Below are 20309 nucleotides of genomic sequence, written 5' to 3' on the forward strand. Positions count from 1 at the left end.
CCATTTTTTTGAGCAGGCTGCTTTTTTTGGCCTAACTTAAAAAAAACACAGTTTCCCCGATCAATTTGCACTAGCTCAGTTAGTTACGATTTTTTTAGGCAAATTTTTTTTCAGCCAAAGGGGACGTAACCTGCCACTCGCGCCAATTCTGGCCATTTAGGCAAGTTGGCCAACTAAGAGTTACTCCAGTTCTGCTTAGGCCAGAGTATGTGGCCTCTGCAGAAAAATCTTCTGGAGAGTTAAAGAAATCGGTGCAGGTAAGTGCAGCAGATGCCCAGACAGCAGCAGCAGGAAAGGTAAGAGAGAGAAGTGGTGGGGAGGGGGAGAGAGAGAGAGGTGGGGAGGGGTGGGGGGAAGAAAGGAGGGCTGGGGGGAAGCCTTTTGGGTGTAGTTAGGTGAGGGGACTGGAAGGGAGGAGGCCATTTGGTCCTGGGATAGGGGCAAGGGAGGGAACCGGGAGGCCATTCGGCCTGGGTTAGGGTTGGGAGAGCGGACCGGGAGGTTATTCCGCCTGAGCTGTGGGCGGGACAGGCAAGACACTCGGGGCCAAGGTCGGGTGGGGGAATGGACCGGCAAGCCCTTCGGCCAGGGCTAGGGGCGGCGGAGCGGGACCGGGACTAGCAAGGCGCTGGGGAGGAGCGCGACCGGCAAGGCACACGAGGCTGGGGGGAGTGAGTTGGGGGTGCTAGAGCTGGACAGCAAGGAGCTCAGGGCGGGCTAGGGAAGCAGACTGGCAAGCCCTTCAGCCAGGGCTAGTGGCGGGGGCAGAGCAGGACCAGCTTTAATAGTTGGAAGTAAGTTGGTGCAATGTGTTTTAATGTGTTTTTAAGATGATGCAATGTGTTTTAATGTTTTGCGAGCTGGCTGTATGTTTCCCTTTGCAGCCTCAGTTCACATTGTTACCATGGCAACCCGATCTTTTTGGCGCCAATCAAGGCTCCATCCCCCAGAACTAAAGGACAGGTTAGGCCATGCCAAAATGAAGAAATCCAACGGGGAAACTTTTAGAACTTTTTTTTTTGCCGTACTTGGGGCCCCCAAAAAATGGGTGTAACTCTTCAAGTACGCCAAAAAAAAGCTTTGAGGAAAACTGAGCCCAAGACATGTAAATATTTTCGTGCCATATGACATACTATCACATAAATTAAATTGAATGTATCTGAGTAAACTTATAACTTGTATTTGGCAAACTAAGAATGCACTAGCACCGGACTGTGAAGAAAGGTCAAGCATTGTAAGTGTTGATGGTTTTTACTTTTGACAAATTAGACTAAATTTGCTGGTTTGTGGTTGATATTTGGCTAACTGAGTCAGTGTTTACAATTGTTTTCAAGAGTGAACAGAAGAATATCCAAATTTTAAAAAATCACATTAGCTACACATTTAATAAACAAAGGGTGCCTTTATACTGCAACATTATCATTGCTGCAAAATGGTTTGCACTTCAAAACAACAATAAAGAATAAACTTGCATTTATATAATGCCTTTCACGTCCTCTAGATGGCCCAAAGTGCTTCACCATCAATGGATCATAATTTTGAAGTGCAATTGTTATTGTTATGTAGGCTATCATGGTAGCCAGTTTGGGTACAGCAAGATCCCATAAACAGCAAATAAATGAATGATCAGATAATCTGTATTTTTTTGGTGGAGTTGGTTGAAGAAAGAATATTGGCCAGGACATTGAGAGAACTCCTTGCTTGTCTTTGAATAATGGCATGGGACCTATCATGTTGATCTGAACAGATAGATGGGAACTTTAGTTATATCTTATCCAAAAGACAGCACCTCTGACAATGCAGTGCTCCCTCAGTACTACAGTGATGTGTCAGCCCAGATTCTGTGCGCAATTTATCATGGAGCTTAAGAACACAAACCTCTGACTCAAAGAAAAGACCGCTATTGTATCGAGAAAATGTATAGTGCCTTCTAGCTAGGAGGTATTGATGTACTGTGTAGCACCCTCTAGCTAGGAGGTATAGGAAGCTGTATTGAGAAAGAGGGTCTGTGAAGGAACATCATTTTAAAGCTTCACATGGCTGTCTGAAATGTCCCAAATAAACAGAGTTAAGTTGAACTAAGAGTGTTGAAGAGACTATAAAATACATGGTGTCAGAAGAGGAGACTTCCGATCTTTCGTCGACTGCATCTACGACCGAAATATTAGAACGGTAAGATTTTTTCGAGCCGATCGAAATCGACATTAAGCAATGCAGTGCAGAGTGTGCTTCCTACACATCGCCCGTGGATCCATGAAGGGTGATAAATAGTCATAAGCTTGTAAAATAATCTAGAGGCATTAGTAAAGTAAATTTAAAGTGGCATAAGTTATTGCAGAGTCTAGATTGAAAAAGTATTTCTACAATTACATGGCCACGATATATTACTATTAGACTTGTTCTAGTCCTCTGGGTATTTGAACTGTATACATGTATGTGATAAACTCAAATTCCTAAACTGTAGCGAGCTCTCATGATCATCATCCTCATCATAGGCAGTCCCTCGGAATCGAGGAAGACTTGCTTCCACTCTTAACATGAGTTCTTAGGTGGCTGTAGAATCCAATACGAGAACCACAGTCTCTGTCACAGGTGAGACAGATAGTCGTTGTGGGAAGGGGTGGGTGGGGCTGATTTGCCACACGCTCTTTCCATGAACACCACGGTGCCAACTCCCGCGCACATTCCTTTCCCACCTTCATTGCAGGTGACTGCCGATTTGAAAGCCAACTGGAAAAAATTCAAACAGCTGTGGGACAGCTATGAAATTATCACGAATATTGTCGAAAAACCGGATAGAGTTAGGGTCGCAACGTTTATCACTGCCATTGGCTGCAATGCCCTCAATATCCACAATAATTTTTCCAACAAATCAAAGGAAAACAAGCAGGAAATTAAGATTATGGAGGGAGTCAGAGCATTTAGGGAGATTATCTTCCCTTCCAATGGGAGGGAAAGAGACCTCCCCAGGACACCAACACAGCCTGGTTGCACATTGCACAGGAGGGCACAAGCAGGGATGTCATCAGGAAGACCTGGGTGTAGTGACACAAACCTTTCAATGATCTTAGTAGATCACAAAATGTTACTGCAAAGCCACACTCAACCTCACCCTGCTGTGCCCCTCATCACATCCCCATCACTCTGCCTTACCTACCCTACTCCTACACATCCCTATTCGCATCAACTTATCTTGCACCTCCACCCATCCCCCTCTCTATCTACATTATGAGGAATGGTGCAAGAGGGAGGGATTCAAATTCCTGGGACATTGGAACCGGTTCTGGGGGAGGTGGGACCAGTAAAACCGGATGGTCTGCACCTGGACAGGACTGGAACCGATGTCCTAGGGGGAGTGTTTGTTGTGCTGTTGGGGAGGATTTAAACTAATAGGGCAGGGAACCGATGCAGGGAGACAGAGGGAAGTAAAATGGGGTCAGAAGCAAAAGGTATAAAGGAGAAAAGTAGAAGTGGAGGGCAGAAAAATCAAAGGCAAAAGTCAAAAAGGTCCACATTACAACATAATTCTAAAAGGACAGAGAGTGTTAAAAAAACAAGCCTGAAGGCTCTGTGTCTCAATGCGTAGAGCATTCGTAATAAAGTGGATGAATTAACTGCGCAGATAGTTGTTAACGGATATGATGTAATTGGGATTACGGAGACATGGCTCCAGGATGACCAAGGTTGGGAACTCAACATCCAAGGGTATTCAATATTCAGGAAAGATAGACTGAAAGAAAAAGGAGGTGTGGTAGCATTGCTGGTTAAAGAGGAGATTAATGCAATAGTAAGGAATGACATTAGCGTGGATGAGGTGAAATCTATATGGGTAGAGCTGCGGAACACCAAAGAGCAGAAGATGCTAATGGGTGTTGTGTACAGACCACCAAACAGTCATAGTGAGGTTGGGGATGGCATCGAACAAGAAATTAGGGATGCATGCAATAAAGGTACAGCAGTTATCATGGGTGAATTTAATCTACATATAGATTGGGCTAAACAAACTGGTAGCAATATGGTGGAGGAGGATTTTCTGCAGTGTATAAGGGATGGTTTTCTCGACCAATATGTCGAGGAACCAACTAGAGAGCTGGCCATCCTGTGTAATGAGAGAGGATTAATTAGCAATCTTGTGCGAGGCCCCTTGGGGAAGAGTGACCATAATATGGTAGAATTCTTCATTAAGATGGAGAGTGACACAGTTAATTCAGAGACTAGGGTCCTGAACTTAAAGAAAGGTAACTTCGACGGTATGAGACATGAATTGGCTAGGATAAACTGACGAATGATACTTAAAGTGTTGATGGTGGATAGGTAATGGCAGACATTTATCGATCACATGGATGAACTTCAACAATTGTACATCCCTGTCTGGCGTAAAAATAAAACGGGATTTTTTGAGGATGTTTCCAGTAGAGTGGATAAGGGAGAACCAGTTGATGTGGTATATTTGGACTTTCAGAAGGCGTTCGACAAGGTCCCACACAAGAGATTGATGTGCAAAGTTAGAGCACATGGGATTGGGGGTAGTGTACTGACATGGATTGAGAACTGGTTGTCAGACAGGAAGCAAAGAGTAGGAGTAAATGGGTACTTTTCAGAATGGCAGGCAGTGACTAGTGGGGTACCGCAAGGTTCTGTGCTGGGGCCTCAGCTGTTTACACTGTACATTAATGATTTAGATGAGGGGATTAAATGTAGTATCTCCAAATTTGCGGATGACACTAAGTTGGGTGGCAGTGTGAGCTGCGAGGAGGATGCTGTGAGGCTGCAGAGCGACTTGGATAGGTTAGGTGAGTGGGCAAATGCATGGCAGATGAAGTATAATGTGGATAAATGTGAGGTTATCCACTTTGGTGGTAAAAACAGAGAGACAGACTATTATCTGAATGGTGACAGATTAGGAAAAGGGGAGGTGCAAAGAGACCTGGGTGTCATGGTACATCAGTCATTGAAGGTTGGCATGCAGGTGCAGCAGGCGGTTAAGAAAGCAAATGGCATGTTGGCCTTCATAGCAAGGGGATTTGAGTACAGGGGCAGGGAGGTGTTGCTACAGTTGTACAGGGCATTGGTGAGGCCACACCTGGAGTATTGTGTACAGTTTTGGTCTCCTAACCTGAGGAAGGACATTCTTGCTATTGAGGGAGTGCAGCGAAGGTTCACCAGACTGATTCCCGGGATGGCGGGACTGACCTATCAACAAAGACTGGATCAACTGGGCTTGTATTCACTGGAGTTCAGAAGAATGAGAGGGGACCTCATAGAAACATATAAAATTCTGACGGGGTTAGACAGGTTAGATGCAGGAAGAATGTTCCCAATGTTGGGGAAGTCCAGAACCAGGGGTCACAGTCTAAGGATAAGGGGTAAGCCATTTAGGACCGAGATGCGGAGGAACTTCTTCACCCAGAGAGTGGTGAACCTGTGGAATTCTCTACCACAGAAAGTTGTTGAGGCCAATTCACTAAATATATTCAAAAAGGAGTTAGATGAGGTCCTTACTGCTAGGGGGATCAAGGGGTATGGCGAGAAAGCAGGAATGGGGTACTGAAGTTGAATGTTCAGCCATGAACTCATTGAATGGCGGTGCAGGCTAGAAGGGCCGAATGGCCTACTCCTGCACCTACTTTCTATGTTTTCTATGTTTCTATGATAGGTGGTTCAACCGTGGCTTACAAGGGAAATAGGGATAGTGTTAAATCCAAGGAAGAGGCATATAAAGTGGCCAACAAAAGCAGCAAACCTGAGGACTGGGAGAAATTTAAAATTCAGCAGAGGAGGACAAAGGGTTTAATTGGGAGGGGGGAAATAGAATATGAGAGTAAACTTGCAGGGAACATAAAAACTAACTGCAAAAGCTTCTACAGATATGTGAAGTGAAAAAGATTAGTGAAGACAAATGTGGGTCCCTTACAGTCAGAATCAGGCGAATTTATAATGGGTAACAAAGAAATGGCAGACCAATTGAACAAATACTTTGGTTCTGTCTTCACTAAGGAAGACACAAATAACCTTCCGGAAATACTAGGGGACCAAGGGCCTAGCGAGAAGTCGGAACTAAAGGAAAGCCTTATTAGTCAGCAAATTGTGTTAGGGAAATTGATGGGATTGAAGTCCAATAAATCCCCAGGACCTGACGGTCTGCATCCCAGAGTACTTAAGGAAGTGGCCCTAGAAATAGTGGATGCATTGGTGGTCATTTTCCAACATTCTATAGACTTTGGATCAGTTCCTATGGACTGGAGGGTAGCTTATGTAAACCCACTTTTTAAAAAAGGATGGAGAGAGAAAATGGGGAATTATAGACTGGTCGGTGATGGGGAAAATGTTGGAATCAATTATTAAAGATGTAGTAGCAACGCATTTGGAAAGCATGTGACAGGATCGGTCCAAGTCAGCATGGATTTGTGAAAGGGAAATCATGCTTGACAAATCTTCCAGAATTTTTTGAGGATATAACTAATAGAGTGGACAAGGGGGAGCCAGTAGATGTGGTGTATTTAGACTTTCAAAAGACTTTTGACAACGTCCCACACAAGAGATTAGTGTGCAAAATTAAAGCACATGGTATTGGGGGTAATATACTGATGTGGATAGAGAACTGGTTGGCAGATAGGAAGCAAAGAGTAGGAATAAATGGGTCCTTTTCAGAATGGCAGGCAGAGACTAGTGGGGTACCGCAAGGTTCAGTGCTGGGACCCCAGCTATTTACAATATACATTAATGATTTAGATGAAGGCATTGGATGTAATATCTCCAAGTTTGCAGATGACACTAAGCTGGGTGGCAGTGTGAGCTGTGAAGAGGATGCTAAGAGGCTGAAGGGTGACTTGGATAGGTTTGGTGAGTGGGCAAATACATGGCAGATGCGGTATAATGTAGATAAATGTGAGGTTATCCACTTTGGTGGTAAAAACAGGAAGGCAGATTATTATCTGAATGGTGACAGATTAGTAAAAGGGGAGGTGCAACGAGACCTGGGTGTCATGGTACATGAGTCATTGAAAGTTGGCATACAGGTACAGCAGGCGGTGAAGAAGACAAATGGCATGTTGGCCTTCATAGCGAGAGGATTTGAGTATAGGAGCAGGGAGGGTTACTACTGTTGTACAGGGCTTTGGTGAGGCCAACCTTGAATATTGTGTGCAGTTTTGGTCTCCTAATCTGAGGAAGGACATTTTTGCTATTCAGGGAGTGCAACGAAGGTTCACCACACTGATTCCCGGGATGACAGGACTGACATATGAATAAAAACTGGATCGATTAGGCTTATCTTCAATGGAATTTAGAAGAATGAGACGGGATCTCATCGAAGCATATAAAATTCTGATGGGATTGGTTAGATGCAGGAAGAATGTTCCCGATGTTGGGGAAGTCCAGAACCAGGGGTCACAGTCTAAGGATAAGCCATTTAGGACTGAGATGAGGAGAAACTTCTTCACTCAGAGTTGTGAGCATGTGGAATTCTCTACCACATTTAGCCACAAAATGGAAAGTAACATCCATTTCTCGGTCACTTATTGCCGAGCGTTACTTTCGGCATGTACGTAACGCCAATAAAAAATAATACCGCCCATCCACTTTTTTTGGGCAGAAAGCTCAGAATGGGCTAAACCAACGCCCATAATATCGCCCTGCGTTACTCTCGGCACGCAATTAACGCCACTGTTTTTTGTCGTAAAGATCACATTTGCCAAAATTAACACCCAGAAAATCACACAGCGTTACTTTCGGCACCTCACACACATCTCGCCGACAATATTGCTCGCCAAAAAAGTTGCTCTGACCTGAACTAATCACAGCAGTATGGACGCCACTTTCTAAATCGCAGGTCGCTTCATTTAAAAGGTTGCTCTGCTTCAACTTTGGGGAGTTTAGATGTACTCTGGACATCTTTTAAGGTGATATGAACATCTGAACAAACATCTGATCATACTTTGGATGATTGGAATTTATTTAGGTGTCTTAATGAGGACATTTATTGTTTGTGAACAATCGGTGTAATACTGAGAGTTATTGGAATGGGGCCTGTCATTTCGCAGCCTGTCTTGATGAGTATGCACATGCTGCAGACTGCAGATGGCAGAAGATATATTCGACAGCATTATGTGCCCAATCTAAGACATGCCAGACTGATGCGGAGGACCAAACCTTACACCCCCGCAGGGAGAAGCGGTCTTACCTCAACTTGTCTGATAATACCTGCATTAGGAGACTGCGTTTCCACAAGGAGGTTATCAATGAGATATACCAGCTCATCAGGGGAGATCTGCAGCCTGCCAGCACCATCAGAACCACACTGTCCGTTGAGGTCAAGGTCACCGCAGCACTTTCGTTCTATGCGTCGGGTTCCTTTCAGGCCTCAGCTGGCGACATTTGCGCTATATCTCAGCATGCCACACATTGCTGCATTAGACAGGTCACTGAAGCCCTTCACGCATGCAGGATGGACTTTATCAGCTACCCCATGACCAGGGAAGCTCAGACTGAGAGGGCTTTAGGATTCTACCGAATTGCAAACTTCCCCAAGGTGCAGGGAGCAATAGACTGTATGCACATTGCGATGTGGGCATCTTTTCAGGATGCAAAGGTTTTTAGGAATTGCAAGGGATTCCATTCCCTGAATGTGCAACTCATTGTCGACCACCAGCAAATAATTATGGCAGTGAATGCCAAATTTCCGGGCAGCATTCATGATGCTAACATCCTGCGTGACAGTGCTGCATCTGACATGTTTACCAGTCAGCCACAAGGTCAATGCTGGATGTTTCGTGACAAAGGATATGGCCTCGCCACCTGGCTGATGACCATCCTGCGTGACACCCACACCGAAGCCGAGAAGCGATACAACAAGAGCCGCAGAGCCACTCGCAATATCATCGAGAAAACCATTCTTAAGCAGCACTTTAGATGTCTGGACCACTCGGGAGGAGAGCTCCAATACCACCTTGAGTAGATAGCTCAATTTGTGGTCGTGTGCTCAATGCTGCACAACTTGGCTTTGGGAGAGGACAAGAATTGCCAGAAGGGGCTGACGGTCCACCTCAGGAGAGAGAGGAAGAGGAGGACGAGCAGGTGGATGCTGATCTCGGGCCAGACAATCAGGCTGATGATAAAACCATGCCCCTGCCCCCGACTAGACCGCAGGAAAGGGCCCATGGTGGTTACATAGCTGCAAGAATCTTGCATCAGCAGCTCATAAATGAGCACTTTGCTTGAAAGAACGTTGTTGTTATTTACAAAGCTGCAACACTGCTGGGTGTGCAGGTCATACATCAATGGTGTGCATCACCTTGGTGACAGTTAAAGCTTAAGTTGATTCAAGTTAAGTATAATTTACCCTTTCATGTTAAAGAATCACCAGTGTGTAACGGTGCAGCTATATGAGACAATGCGCAACAAGGTTATGTTAAGTAAAAAAACATTTAATCCAACCATTTGTAATCCAATCATAGTTATAACTGCAAAAAACACCCCACCCCACAACAAATTTAGCACATTTACATCATTCAATTGGTCACCATTTCCAGCAACACAGAACACAAATACAAACCAACAACGTAGCCCCATCGTCCCTCCCACCAAAATAGCACCAACAACATAAAAATATGCCCAAGACAACACCTGTGGCCATGCACCTCATTTTCCTCACACCTCCCCCCCCCCCCCCACAACCCCGATGCTTCTCCTCCCCGACTCGACCCCTTCTCCTTCCCCTCCTGTCTCCAAGCCGCCTGGCCGAGGAGCTCCTCTGGCGCTGCTTCACTGGGGGGCATGATGGCAGAGCCGCTGCTTGGACGGATACAGGAGTGGACGGTCCTGAGGTGGGAACGTGCTCTGAACCATAAGCAAGATCTTCCTCCTGGCTCTCATGCGTCGTTGGCAATGGGGGTGCAGCACTTTGGGGTGCAGTGCTGCGCTCTGGGACCACTGGGAGGCCTCTGCCACCAGTGTTCCTGGCTATCGGCTTCAGGGCCTCCGCCATCTGTGGTGCGTATTCCGTCATGGTGGCGGACATGCTGGCCAGCTGGAGGGATATGTCGCCCATTGTCAGTTGGATCTGCTGACCTATGTCAACACTTCTCCTAGACAGCTCTACCATGTCCCCGCTCAGATCTGCCACTCGTGGAGCAGACCTGCCGCATCGAACCAACCTCCGCTTGGTCGGCGCCATCCTAAAGATACCTGGGGTGCCCTGTGGCAAGGTACTTGGGTCCGGCACCTCCACGGTGGATGTGGGAATGGCCACAGGAGCACTAGATGTCATCGGTGTCGAATGGATTATGGAGGTTGGGGATGCAGGCTCCTCATCCGTTGAGAAGGAACCCAGCAGATGCACGAGCGAGAATCGTTGCTCCTCAGCACCAGATGGAGGAGAGTCCGGCGAGTCCGTCCTCGCACCCCCAGCTTCTGGGCTCGGTGTTCTTGCATGGGACTGTGTTGCTGGCTGAGCTGCGAAACATAAATGAGGTTATTAGAGGAGAAGGGGATGGTAGGGTCACAAGGTAAGTCCCGTGCTACACAGGGCAATATGCATGACAAAAGCAACACCGCTATCAAGATCTTCACATTTCATGAGCATCATCAAATTCTGCATTGCATTGATTCTCACGGGGACATCATTATTTGGAGAAGAATTTTATGATTCATTTATCATATAATATTGGTCGGATATGAGTGGGTGTGGCCTCTATTGACTTTACATCACGCAATACTTTACTCACGTGGCATCACATCAGGCTCTGCTGCTGCTTGCGTGGCCGACAGGGGGTGGGTCCCTACTAGTGCCAGCACCCGTTCCTTGATGTTGGTGAGGTTGATGATGACTGGTGGTCCCCCAATCATTCGCCTCTGCTTGGCCCTATTCCTCGAAAGCTTCTTCTGTAAAAGGTAACAACAGCACGACATGGCTTAAGATCATTACGTGATATCATTGCTAGGTACTGTCACAGAGACTGATACAACACATAACCAACATTTGTAATCATGATTATATAAAAAATGATCATTCTTTACCTGAAGACGTACACCGTGACTGCAGGCTTTGAGTACAACCTTCCCGGGATAAATGCAAGACATGACATCTGATTTTAATCACTCATTACACTTACAATTCCAATTATATAAATATATAAGTACATGTAAATAAATGTAATACTTACTCTGGTGGATCCGACAAGGTCGTTCCATCGCTTGCGGCATTGGTTGCCTTCACGCACCTCGTTGGTCGTTGACGAGACCACCTCTGCCATCTCGGCCCATATCTTCTGGTAGGCCTTTGGGGTGAGCTTCCCAAGCCCACCCTGGGTCAATTGACCCAGTGTAACTCGATCTCCTGCATGAGGGAGGCATTTGCCTTGTCCAAGAACCTCCTTGTTCTTTTGCGTCCTCCCAATTGTTCCTCTCCCAGCTCACTGCTTTCGCCAGCGTCCTCAGTCTCCACAGCATGCTGGGTCGCCGCCTCCATCCCTTCCATGTTAAATATTATTTTTCACAAAAACTCGGTGCCAACTACCTTCTTTGTACTTAGTAGACTTTGTGCTGCTGGTGAATCGCCCTCGTACCTCCCACAACAGCCAAAGTTGCATACATCACACCCACACACGCGTTCAATCCTTCTCTGCTCCCTCTCTCTCTGTCTCTTATGCGCATGTAATGATGACCCCTGACCTCCTGAAATACGGGAAACAAGCGGTGCCATGCCGTTGCTATGGTCGACAACGCTTTACGGCAGAAGGTCAAAAAAATTTAACGCTAACACCCATTTCAGATCGCTCGCGGTAACGCCCATTTTCAAAAATGGAATGTTAGGGTTTTGAAAATGGGCGATACTCCGGCGATCTCAAAACCCATTTTTACCGCCCACACTGGAAATAACGCTCATTTTTGACCGATCTGCACAAAAGTGAAAAGTCTAGCCCCATTATCTGGTTATTATCACATTGGTGTTTGTGGGAGTTTGCTGTGCGCAAGTTGGCTGCCGCATTTCCTACATTACAACAGTGACTACACTCCAAAAGTACTTCATTGGCTGTAAAGCACTTTGAGACATCCAATGGTCATGAAAGGCACTATATAAATGCAAGTCTTTCCTTGTTTCTTTCTTTTTTCTTTCTTTCTCTCTTTCTCCCATATTTTTTATGTCAAATGCACTTTGAAGAAAATGTTTAAATCTGTGAGCTTGAATATTATACAGGAATTACGTAAACATACCAAACTGTAGACCATATCACAATTTATGGTATTGTGTGGACAAACCTAAACATTGCCTGCTTCAGAAAATGTACTTTGAGGTCAGAATTAATATTCAGATTTTTTTTGAATTTTCTATTTTCTTTCAGAAAAGAGAATACATAAATATTGTGACAAAACTGTACAGAGGCTTTACAAAATATATATTGTTAAAAGTATGCTCTCAGTGTGACTGGTGTCTCCTGTAAACAGAACCTATGTCCCTCATGATCAGGAGTTGACCTTTACTGCCCAATATTTAGTTCTATAACAGCATGTCTTGGGGCCATAACGATGAAATCACCTTGTTATATGAACTGGCTACTGTAATCTCGCAAGTGCTTCCACATGCGCTTCTCCAATCTCCCAAATGGTGGACTGATTAACATTTTAGTAAGACAAGGCTCAATGTAAATCAATAAACTGGTTTATTTTACAGTTGTTAAATGAGCAAGCATAGTAAGACTTATAGTAAATCTCACTGTGCTTTGACTTAATCCAGTAGCACTCCTTGTAATAAATGTGCTGCAATGTCCTTGTTAGTGAGCTAAATATTACTTTTCTGGTCTGTAGTTCTGCTCAACCTGATTGACTTTGTCTCAAAGGATGATCTACTCCCTCCCTCTGTCTCCCTTTAAGATCTTACACAACTGCTCTTGACCATATTTCCCCCTGCCCTTTTGTTCCACAAGTTGACAGTAAGTCAGCAGCTTAACCTCTTCCAGCATTCTCTGCTGCCAATTAAATTGGCTACCATTCACCCGATTGGGAATTTCAAGAAATGATATCCGGCTGTTCTCAAATCAATAGAATCATCCTTACAACATGAGACTGGATGTTTGACAGGAAATGTAAACAACTTCAATTGTCTGACGCCGACATGTTGTTGAGAAGTGCTATTCCATAAAACTGATTCCAAAGATGAAAGACTACAAATGACCATTGGTGCTGTTAATGGACAAATACTTAATCCATTCATTTGACTTGCTTTTATCTGTTATTTTAACAGTTTATTTTAAATAGCTTAACAGGTCGAATAAAATCGGCGAAGGAATGTTATACTGACATATTCAGCTAGATTTTGGCTGACTTGTGTCTGGGTTTTTGCGCGATTTGACCCTCCGCTGTGAAAACTCGGTCGGCGGGATCCACAACCCCCTCTTTGCGGCGGGGCTTTCATGTACCGCTGGGGAGAGGAGCGCCGATGTGAAACAACGTGCAGCGCCGCGGATTGCGTTGCCATGGTACTTTCGGTTCCGTCGGGAACCGTACGCCTCACCCAGAATAGCGACAGGGTCAAACCTGTCGGTACAGCCCTTCCAGCAGCGGTAAGTATGAAGACCTGCAAAGGCATGTTAAAGTTTTTATTTTTAAATTTATATTGCAGTGATTTATTAGGTAAGTGTTTTTTTAATGTTTTGTGAATGTTTTTTTTTCTGTTTTTTGCAATTTTTTTTGTTTTTCCCCCCTCCCAAGGCCTCTCTCGCAGTGCTACCGGCCTCGGCCTAAAGTTGCTGAAACTCACGGTTTGCGCCGCGAATCCACGTGCAACGCCAATTTTACCACAGAAGTAAAGGCTGAAAGTTAGGCCTGAAAATGGTAGTGCAGCGAAGGCGGTAATTTTGGCGTAAAATTACTTTTTTCGCTGAAGACCGAAAATCAAGCCTGTTAAGTTTTTGTCTGCTAATATCGCAAACTCTAATTTCTAAGTTAATACATTTTGGCCATTAATTCCCAAATCATGCCAAATACAAATTACTTCTAAAAAAAATTAAATTATTCAGGCTGATATTTTGCAATAATTTGTTTGAGCTAGGAAGGAAACAGAAGACACCTAAGAAGTTTACAGGGGAGCAGCCATCTATATCAGGAACCTTTGGATTAAAAGGTAAACCAACAAAACAATCCGTTAATTATAAAACAGTTTATGTAATCTGGTTGAGCAGTATTAAGTTTTGAGAAGCATCGTGAAGCAGAGACAGTAATATTTTTTTATCATCCACCAGAGCAAAACAGAGTCTTGATTTTGTACAGGAACTATAGAATAGTGCCCTGGTCCCCATTTTAAATATTTTGGGTAAATAGTTTCTTGGGAAGGTGTTTTTTAATTTAATTTTTTCCTTATTTATAAAAAGTAAAACTTTTTTCACACTTTCGTTATTGAGTTAGAATTCCTTTGTGACTCCTTGATTTCTGTGTTGCTCTGTGACTTGTCAGATGCACTGACTTATGCCATGGAGAGTTTAGTATAGATTTTTTTCCCTCCATGGGTTGATGGGTAGACAATCAACCTTGAACTGAAATTTTTGTAAGTAAAGTGCTATGCAATGATCAGTTTAAGTGTTATATCATTACATGACTCAGCAAGATGCATTGTAAACAGATTAATAAAAGATGTCTGCCGAAAACTATATATAGTCATTGTAGAGAAAAAAAACTGAAACATTGCTCAGGGACTAATTAAATATCAATGTGTTGGATGAAGGACAGCGATTTTTCTGTGGTGGTTTTATTAAACTCTCTGAATTAATTACTTTGTTAATTAAAGGCCTGTCAAAACCAGATGACAAGGGAAGGGGTAGAGGCAAGAAGAAAAATAACATCAAATGCACCGAAGAACTGCAAAGGAAACCTTTGGGAGTTCACATAAAAAAAGAAGCTGTCACATATTTACCAGGTAAGATCAGGGTAAACATTTCAAAGCTTCATCTATTATCCACTCCAAAAAAATTGAGTCACACTGTGAGACTGGTGTATTAAAATGATTTATACCATTTTGCAGTACCTACTCATTGTATCCGTTGAGAAGTTGTTTTATTTAATATTCTAATACCGTTAATGCAATCCCAAATGATTAGGCATGATGAGTTCCCGTAAAGCCGACAGAGCGATTATCGCCATTGCATATTATTTACAGGTAGCTTCACAGCACGGTGACATTTTATAATATAATTTAAACCATTACCCACTTACAGGTAAAATAATGTTGTAAAACAAATTAAACCTTCATAACATTTGTGCCAGGATGCTTTATATTTTCATAGTATTAAAAAAATTATCTAAGTGAAGCGAGAAGGGCTGAATCCATGAGGTGAGTGCCTTTACAGCACTGTTTGTGGGCCAGGAGGAGCAGGAGTGTTTCCTCCCGGCACAACAAGCTTACCAGTACCCCCCACCCCCACTGCGATCTGTCTGCTCCACCCACCCCTCCGCAATTGCCCACCGCCCCCACCCAACCGTCATCTGCCCCTCCCCCCGATCACCATCTGCCCCCCCCCCAATCACCATCTGCCCCCCCCCGATTCACCATCTGCCCCCCCCGATCTCACCATATGCCCCCCCGATCACCATCTGCTCCCCTCCCCCGATCACCATTTGCCCCCCCCCCCCGATCACCATCTGCCCCCACACCCCGATTCACCATCTTCCCCCCCCGATCACCATCTGCCCCCCCCAATCACCATCTGGTTCCCCCCCCCGATCACCATCTGCCCCCCCCCCGATCACCATCTGCCCCCCCCAATCACCATCTGCCCCCCCCGATTCACCATCTGCCCCCCCCGATCACCATCTGCCCCCCCGATCACCATCTGTCCCCCCCCGATCACCATCTGTCCCCCCCCCGATCACCATCTGTCCCCTCCCCCGATCACCATCTGACCCCGCCCGATTCACCATCTCCCCCCCCCCCGATCTCACCATATGCCCCCCCCGATCACCATCTGCTCCCCTCCCCCCGATCACCATATGCCTCCCCCCGATCATCATCTGCCCCCCCCAATCACCATCTGCCCCCCCCGATTCACCATCTGCCCCCCCCGATCACCATCTGCCTCCCCGATCACCATCTGTCCCCCCCCGATCACCATCTGCCCCCCCGATCACCATCTGTCCCCCCCCGATCACCATCTGTCCCCCCCCCGATCACCATCTGTCCCCCCCCCCGATCACCATCTGCCCCCCCGATCACCATCTGTCCCCCCCCCCGATCACCATCTGTCCCCTCCCCCGATCACCATCTGACCCCGCCCGATTCACCATCTCCCCCCCCCCCGATCTCACCATATGCCCCCCCCGATCACCATCTGCTCCCCTCCCCCCGATCACCATATGCCTCCCCCCGATCACCATCTGCCCCCCCCCGATCTCACCATATGCCCCCCCCTGATCACCATCTGCCCCCTATCACCATCTGCTCCCCCCCGATCACCATCTGCCCCCCCCCCCGATCTCACCATATGCCCCCCCCTGATCACCACCTGCCCCCCCCCGTTCACCATCTGCTCCCCCCCGATCACCACCTGCCCCCCCCGATCACCATCTGCCCCCCCCCCGATCACCATCTGCCCCCCCCCGATCACCACCTGACCCCCCCGATCACCATCTGCCCCCCCCCCCGTTCACCATCTGCTCCCCCCCGATCACCACCTGCCCCCCCCGATCACCACCTGCCCCCCCCCGATCACCATCTGCCCCCCCCCCGTTCACCATCTGCCCCCCCCGATCACCATCTGCCCCCCCCCCGATCTCACCATATGCCCCCCCCGATCACCATCTGCCCCCTATCACCATCTGCTCCCCCCCGATCACCATCTGCCCCCCCCGATCACCATCTGCCCCCCCCCCCGATCACCATCTGCCCCCCCCCCCCCGATCACCATCTGCTCCCCCCGATCACCACCTGCCCCCCCCGATCACCATCTGCCCCCCCCCGATCACCATCTGCCCCCCCCCCCCCGATCACCATCTGCCCCCCCCGATCACCATCTGCCCCCCCCCCCCCCGATCACCATCTGCCCCCCCCGATCACCACCTGCCCCCCCCCCCGATCACCATCTGCCCCCCCCCGATCACCATCTGCCCCCCCCCGATCACCATCTGCCCCCCCCCCCCCGATCACCATCTGCCCCCCCCCCCCGATCACCATCTGCTCCCCCCGATCACCATCTGCTCCCCCCGATCACCATCTGCCCCCCCCGATCACCATCTGCCCCCCCCCCCGATCACCATCTGCTCCCCCCGATCACCATCTGCTCCCCCCAAATCACCATCTGCCCCCCCCCCGATCACCATCTGCCCCCCCCCCCGATCACCATCTGCCCCCCCCCCCGATCACCATCTGCCCCCCCCCCCCCGATCACCATCTGCCCCCCCCCCCGATCACCATCTGCCCCCCCCCGATCACCATCTGCCCCCCCCCGATCACCACCTGCCCCCCCCCGATCACCACCTGCCCCCCCCCGATCACCATCTGCCCCCCCCCCCCGATCACCATCTGCCCCCCCCCGATCACCACCTGCCCCCCCCCGATCACCATCTGCCCCCCCCGATCACCATCTGCCCCCCCCCCGATCACCATCTGCCCCCCCCGATCACCATCTGCCCCCCCCCCCCCCGATCACCATCTGCCCCCCCCCGATCACCACCTGCCCCCCCCCGATCACCATCTGCCCCCCCCGATCACCATCTGCCCCCCCCCGATCACCATCTGCCCCCCCCGATCACCATCTGCCCCCCCCCCCCCCGATCACCATCTGCTCCACCCGATCACCATCTGCCCCCCCCGATCACCATCTGCCCCCCCCCCCGATCACCATCTGCTCCCCCCGATCACCATCTGCCCCCCCCGATCACCACCTGCCCCCCCCCGATCACCATCTGCCCCCCCCCCGATCACCATCTGCCCCCCCCCCCCGATCACCACCTGCCCCCCCCCCGATCACCATCTGCCCCCCCCGATCACCATCTGCCCCCCCCCCGATCACCATCTGCCCCCCCCCCCCGATCACCATCTGCCCCCCCCGATCACCACCTGCCCCCCCCCGATCACCACCTGCCCCCCCCCGATCACCATCTGCCCCCCCCGATCACCATCTGCCCCCCCCGATCACCATCTGCCCCCCCCCGATCACCATCTGCCCCCCCCCGATCACCATCTCCCCCCCCCCCCGATCACCATCTGCCCCCCCCCGATCACCATCTGCCCCCCCCCCGATCACCATCTGCCCCCCCCCGATCACCACCTGCCCCCCCCCCCGATCACCATCTGCCCCCCCCCCGATCACCATCTGCCCCCCCCCCGATCACCATCTGCCCCCCCCCCCGGATCACCATCTGCCCCCCCCGATCACCATCTGCTCCCCCCCGATCACCACCTGCCCCCCCCGATCACCATCTGCTCCCCCCGATCACCATCTGCCCCCCCCGATCACCACCTGCCCCCCCCCGATCACCATCTGCCCCCCCCGATCACCATCTGCTCCCCCCCGATCACCATCTGCCCCCCCGATCACCATCTGCCCCCCCGATCACCATCTGCCCGCCCCGATCACCATCTGCTCCCCCCCGATCACCACCTGCCCCCCCCGATCACCATCTGCCCCCCCCCCCGATCACCATCTGCCCCCCCCGATCACCACCTGCCCCCCCCGATCACCATCTGCCCCCCCCCGATCACCATCTGCCCCCCCCCGATCACCATCTGCCCCCCCCCCCCGATCACCATCTGCCCCCCCCGATCACCACCTGCCCCCCCCCCGATCACCATCTGCTCCCCCCCGATCACCATCTGCCCCCCCGATCACCATCTGCCCCCCCCGATCACCATCTGCTCCCCCCCGATCACCACCTGCCCCCCCCGATCACCATCTGCCCCCCCCCCCCCGATCACCATCTGCCCCCCCCGATCACCACCTGCCCCCCCCGATCACCATCTGCCCCCCCCCGATCACCATCTGCCCCCCCCCCCCCGATCACCATCTGCCCCCCCCCCGATCACCATCTGCCCCCCCCCCCCGATCACCATCTGCCCCCCCCGATCACCACCTGCCCCCCCCCCGATCACCATCTGCCCCCCCCGATCACCATCTGCCCCCCCCCCGATCACCATCTGCCCCCCCCGATCACCATCTGCCCCCCCCCCCCCGATCACCATCTGCCCCCCCCCCCGATCACCATCTGCTCCCCCCGATCACCATCTGCCCCCCCCCCCGATCACCATCTGCCCCCCCCGATCACCATCTGCCCCCCCCGATCACCATCTGCCCCCCCCGATCACCACCTGCCCCCCCGATCACCACCTGCCCCCCCCCCGATCACCATCTGCCCCCCCCCCGATCACCATCTGCCCCCCCCCCCGATCACCATCTGCCCCCCCCGATCACCACCTGCCCCCCCCCCGATCACCATCTGCCCCCCCCGATCACCACCTGCCCCCCCCGATCACCATCTGCCCCCCCCCGATCACCATCTGCCCCCCCCCGATCACCACCTGCCCCCCCCGATCACCATCTGCCCCCCCCCCCCCCCCGATCACCATCTGCCCCCCCCGATCACCACCTGCCCCCCCCGATCACCATCTGCCCCCCCCGATCACCATCTGCCCCCCCCCGATCACCATCTGCCCCCCCCCAATCACCATCTGCCCCCCCCCGATCACCATCTGCCCCCCCCCCCGATCACCATCTGCCCCCCCCCGATCACCATCTGCCCCCCCCCCCCCCGATCACCATCTGCCCCCCCCCGATCACCATCTGCTCCCCCCCCGATCACCATCTGCCCCCCCCCGATCACCATCTGCCCCCCCCGATCACCATCTGCCCCCCCCCGATCACCATCTGCCCCCCCCGATCACCATCTGCCCCCCCCCCGATCACCATCTGCCCCCCCGATCACCATCTGCCCCCCCCCGATCACCACCTGCCCCCCCCCCGATCACCACCTGCCCCCCCCGATCACCATCTGCTCCCCCCGATCACCATCTGCCCCCCCCCGATCACCACCTGCCCCCCCCCGATCACCACCTGCCCCCCCCCCCCGATCACCACCTGCCCCCCCCCGATCACCATCTGCTCCCCCCGATCACCACCTGCCCCCCCCGATCACCATCTGCTCCCCCCCGATCATCATCTGCCCCCCCCGATCACCATCTGCTCCCCCCCGATCACCATCTGCCCCCCCCCCGATCACCATCTGCTCCCCCCACCCAATCACCATCTGCTCCCCCCGCCCATGATCACCATCTGCTCCCCCCCCCCCACGATCACCATCTGCCCCCCCCCGATCACCATCTGCTCCCC

The 20309-nt window shown here is 50.6% G+C and overlaps 1 protein-coding gene across 5 annotated transcripts in view; it reads left to right on the forward strand.

The window, feature by feature from the left end:
- The window catches only part of znf512b (zinc finger protein 512B), a 147422-nt gene that overhangs the window by 99845 nt on the left and 27268 nt on the right, over nucleotides 1-20309 (forward strand). For all 5 annotated transcript variants that reach the window (XM_070895050.1, XM_070895052.1, XM_070895051.1 and 2 more), the window contains 2 exons: nucleotides 14048-14119; nucleotides 14780-14908. In XM_070895050.1, coding sequence (XP_070751151.1) covers nucleotides 14048-14119; nucleotides 14780-14908 — 201 coding nt within the window. The remainder of the gene's footprint in view (nucleotides 1-14047; nucleotides 14120-14779; nucleotides 14909-20309) is intronic.

The sequence above is a fragment of the Pristiophorus japonicus genome, chromosome 12 (assembly GCF_044704955.1).
Source record: "Pristiophorus japonicus isolate sPriJap1 chromosome 12, sPriJap1.hap1, whole genome shotgun sequence".
Classification (NCBI taxonomy): domain Eukaryota; kingdom Metazoa; phylum Chordata; class Chondrichthyes; family Pristiophoridae; genus Pristiophorus; species Pristiophorus japonicus.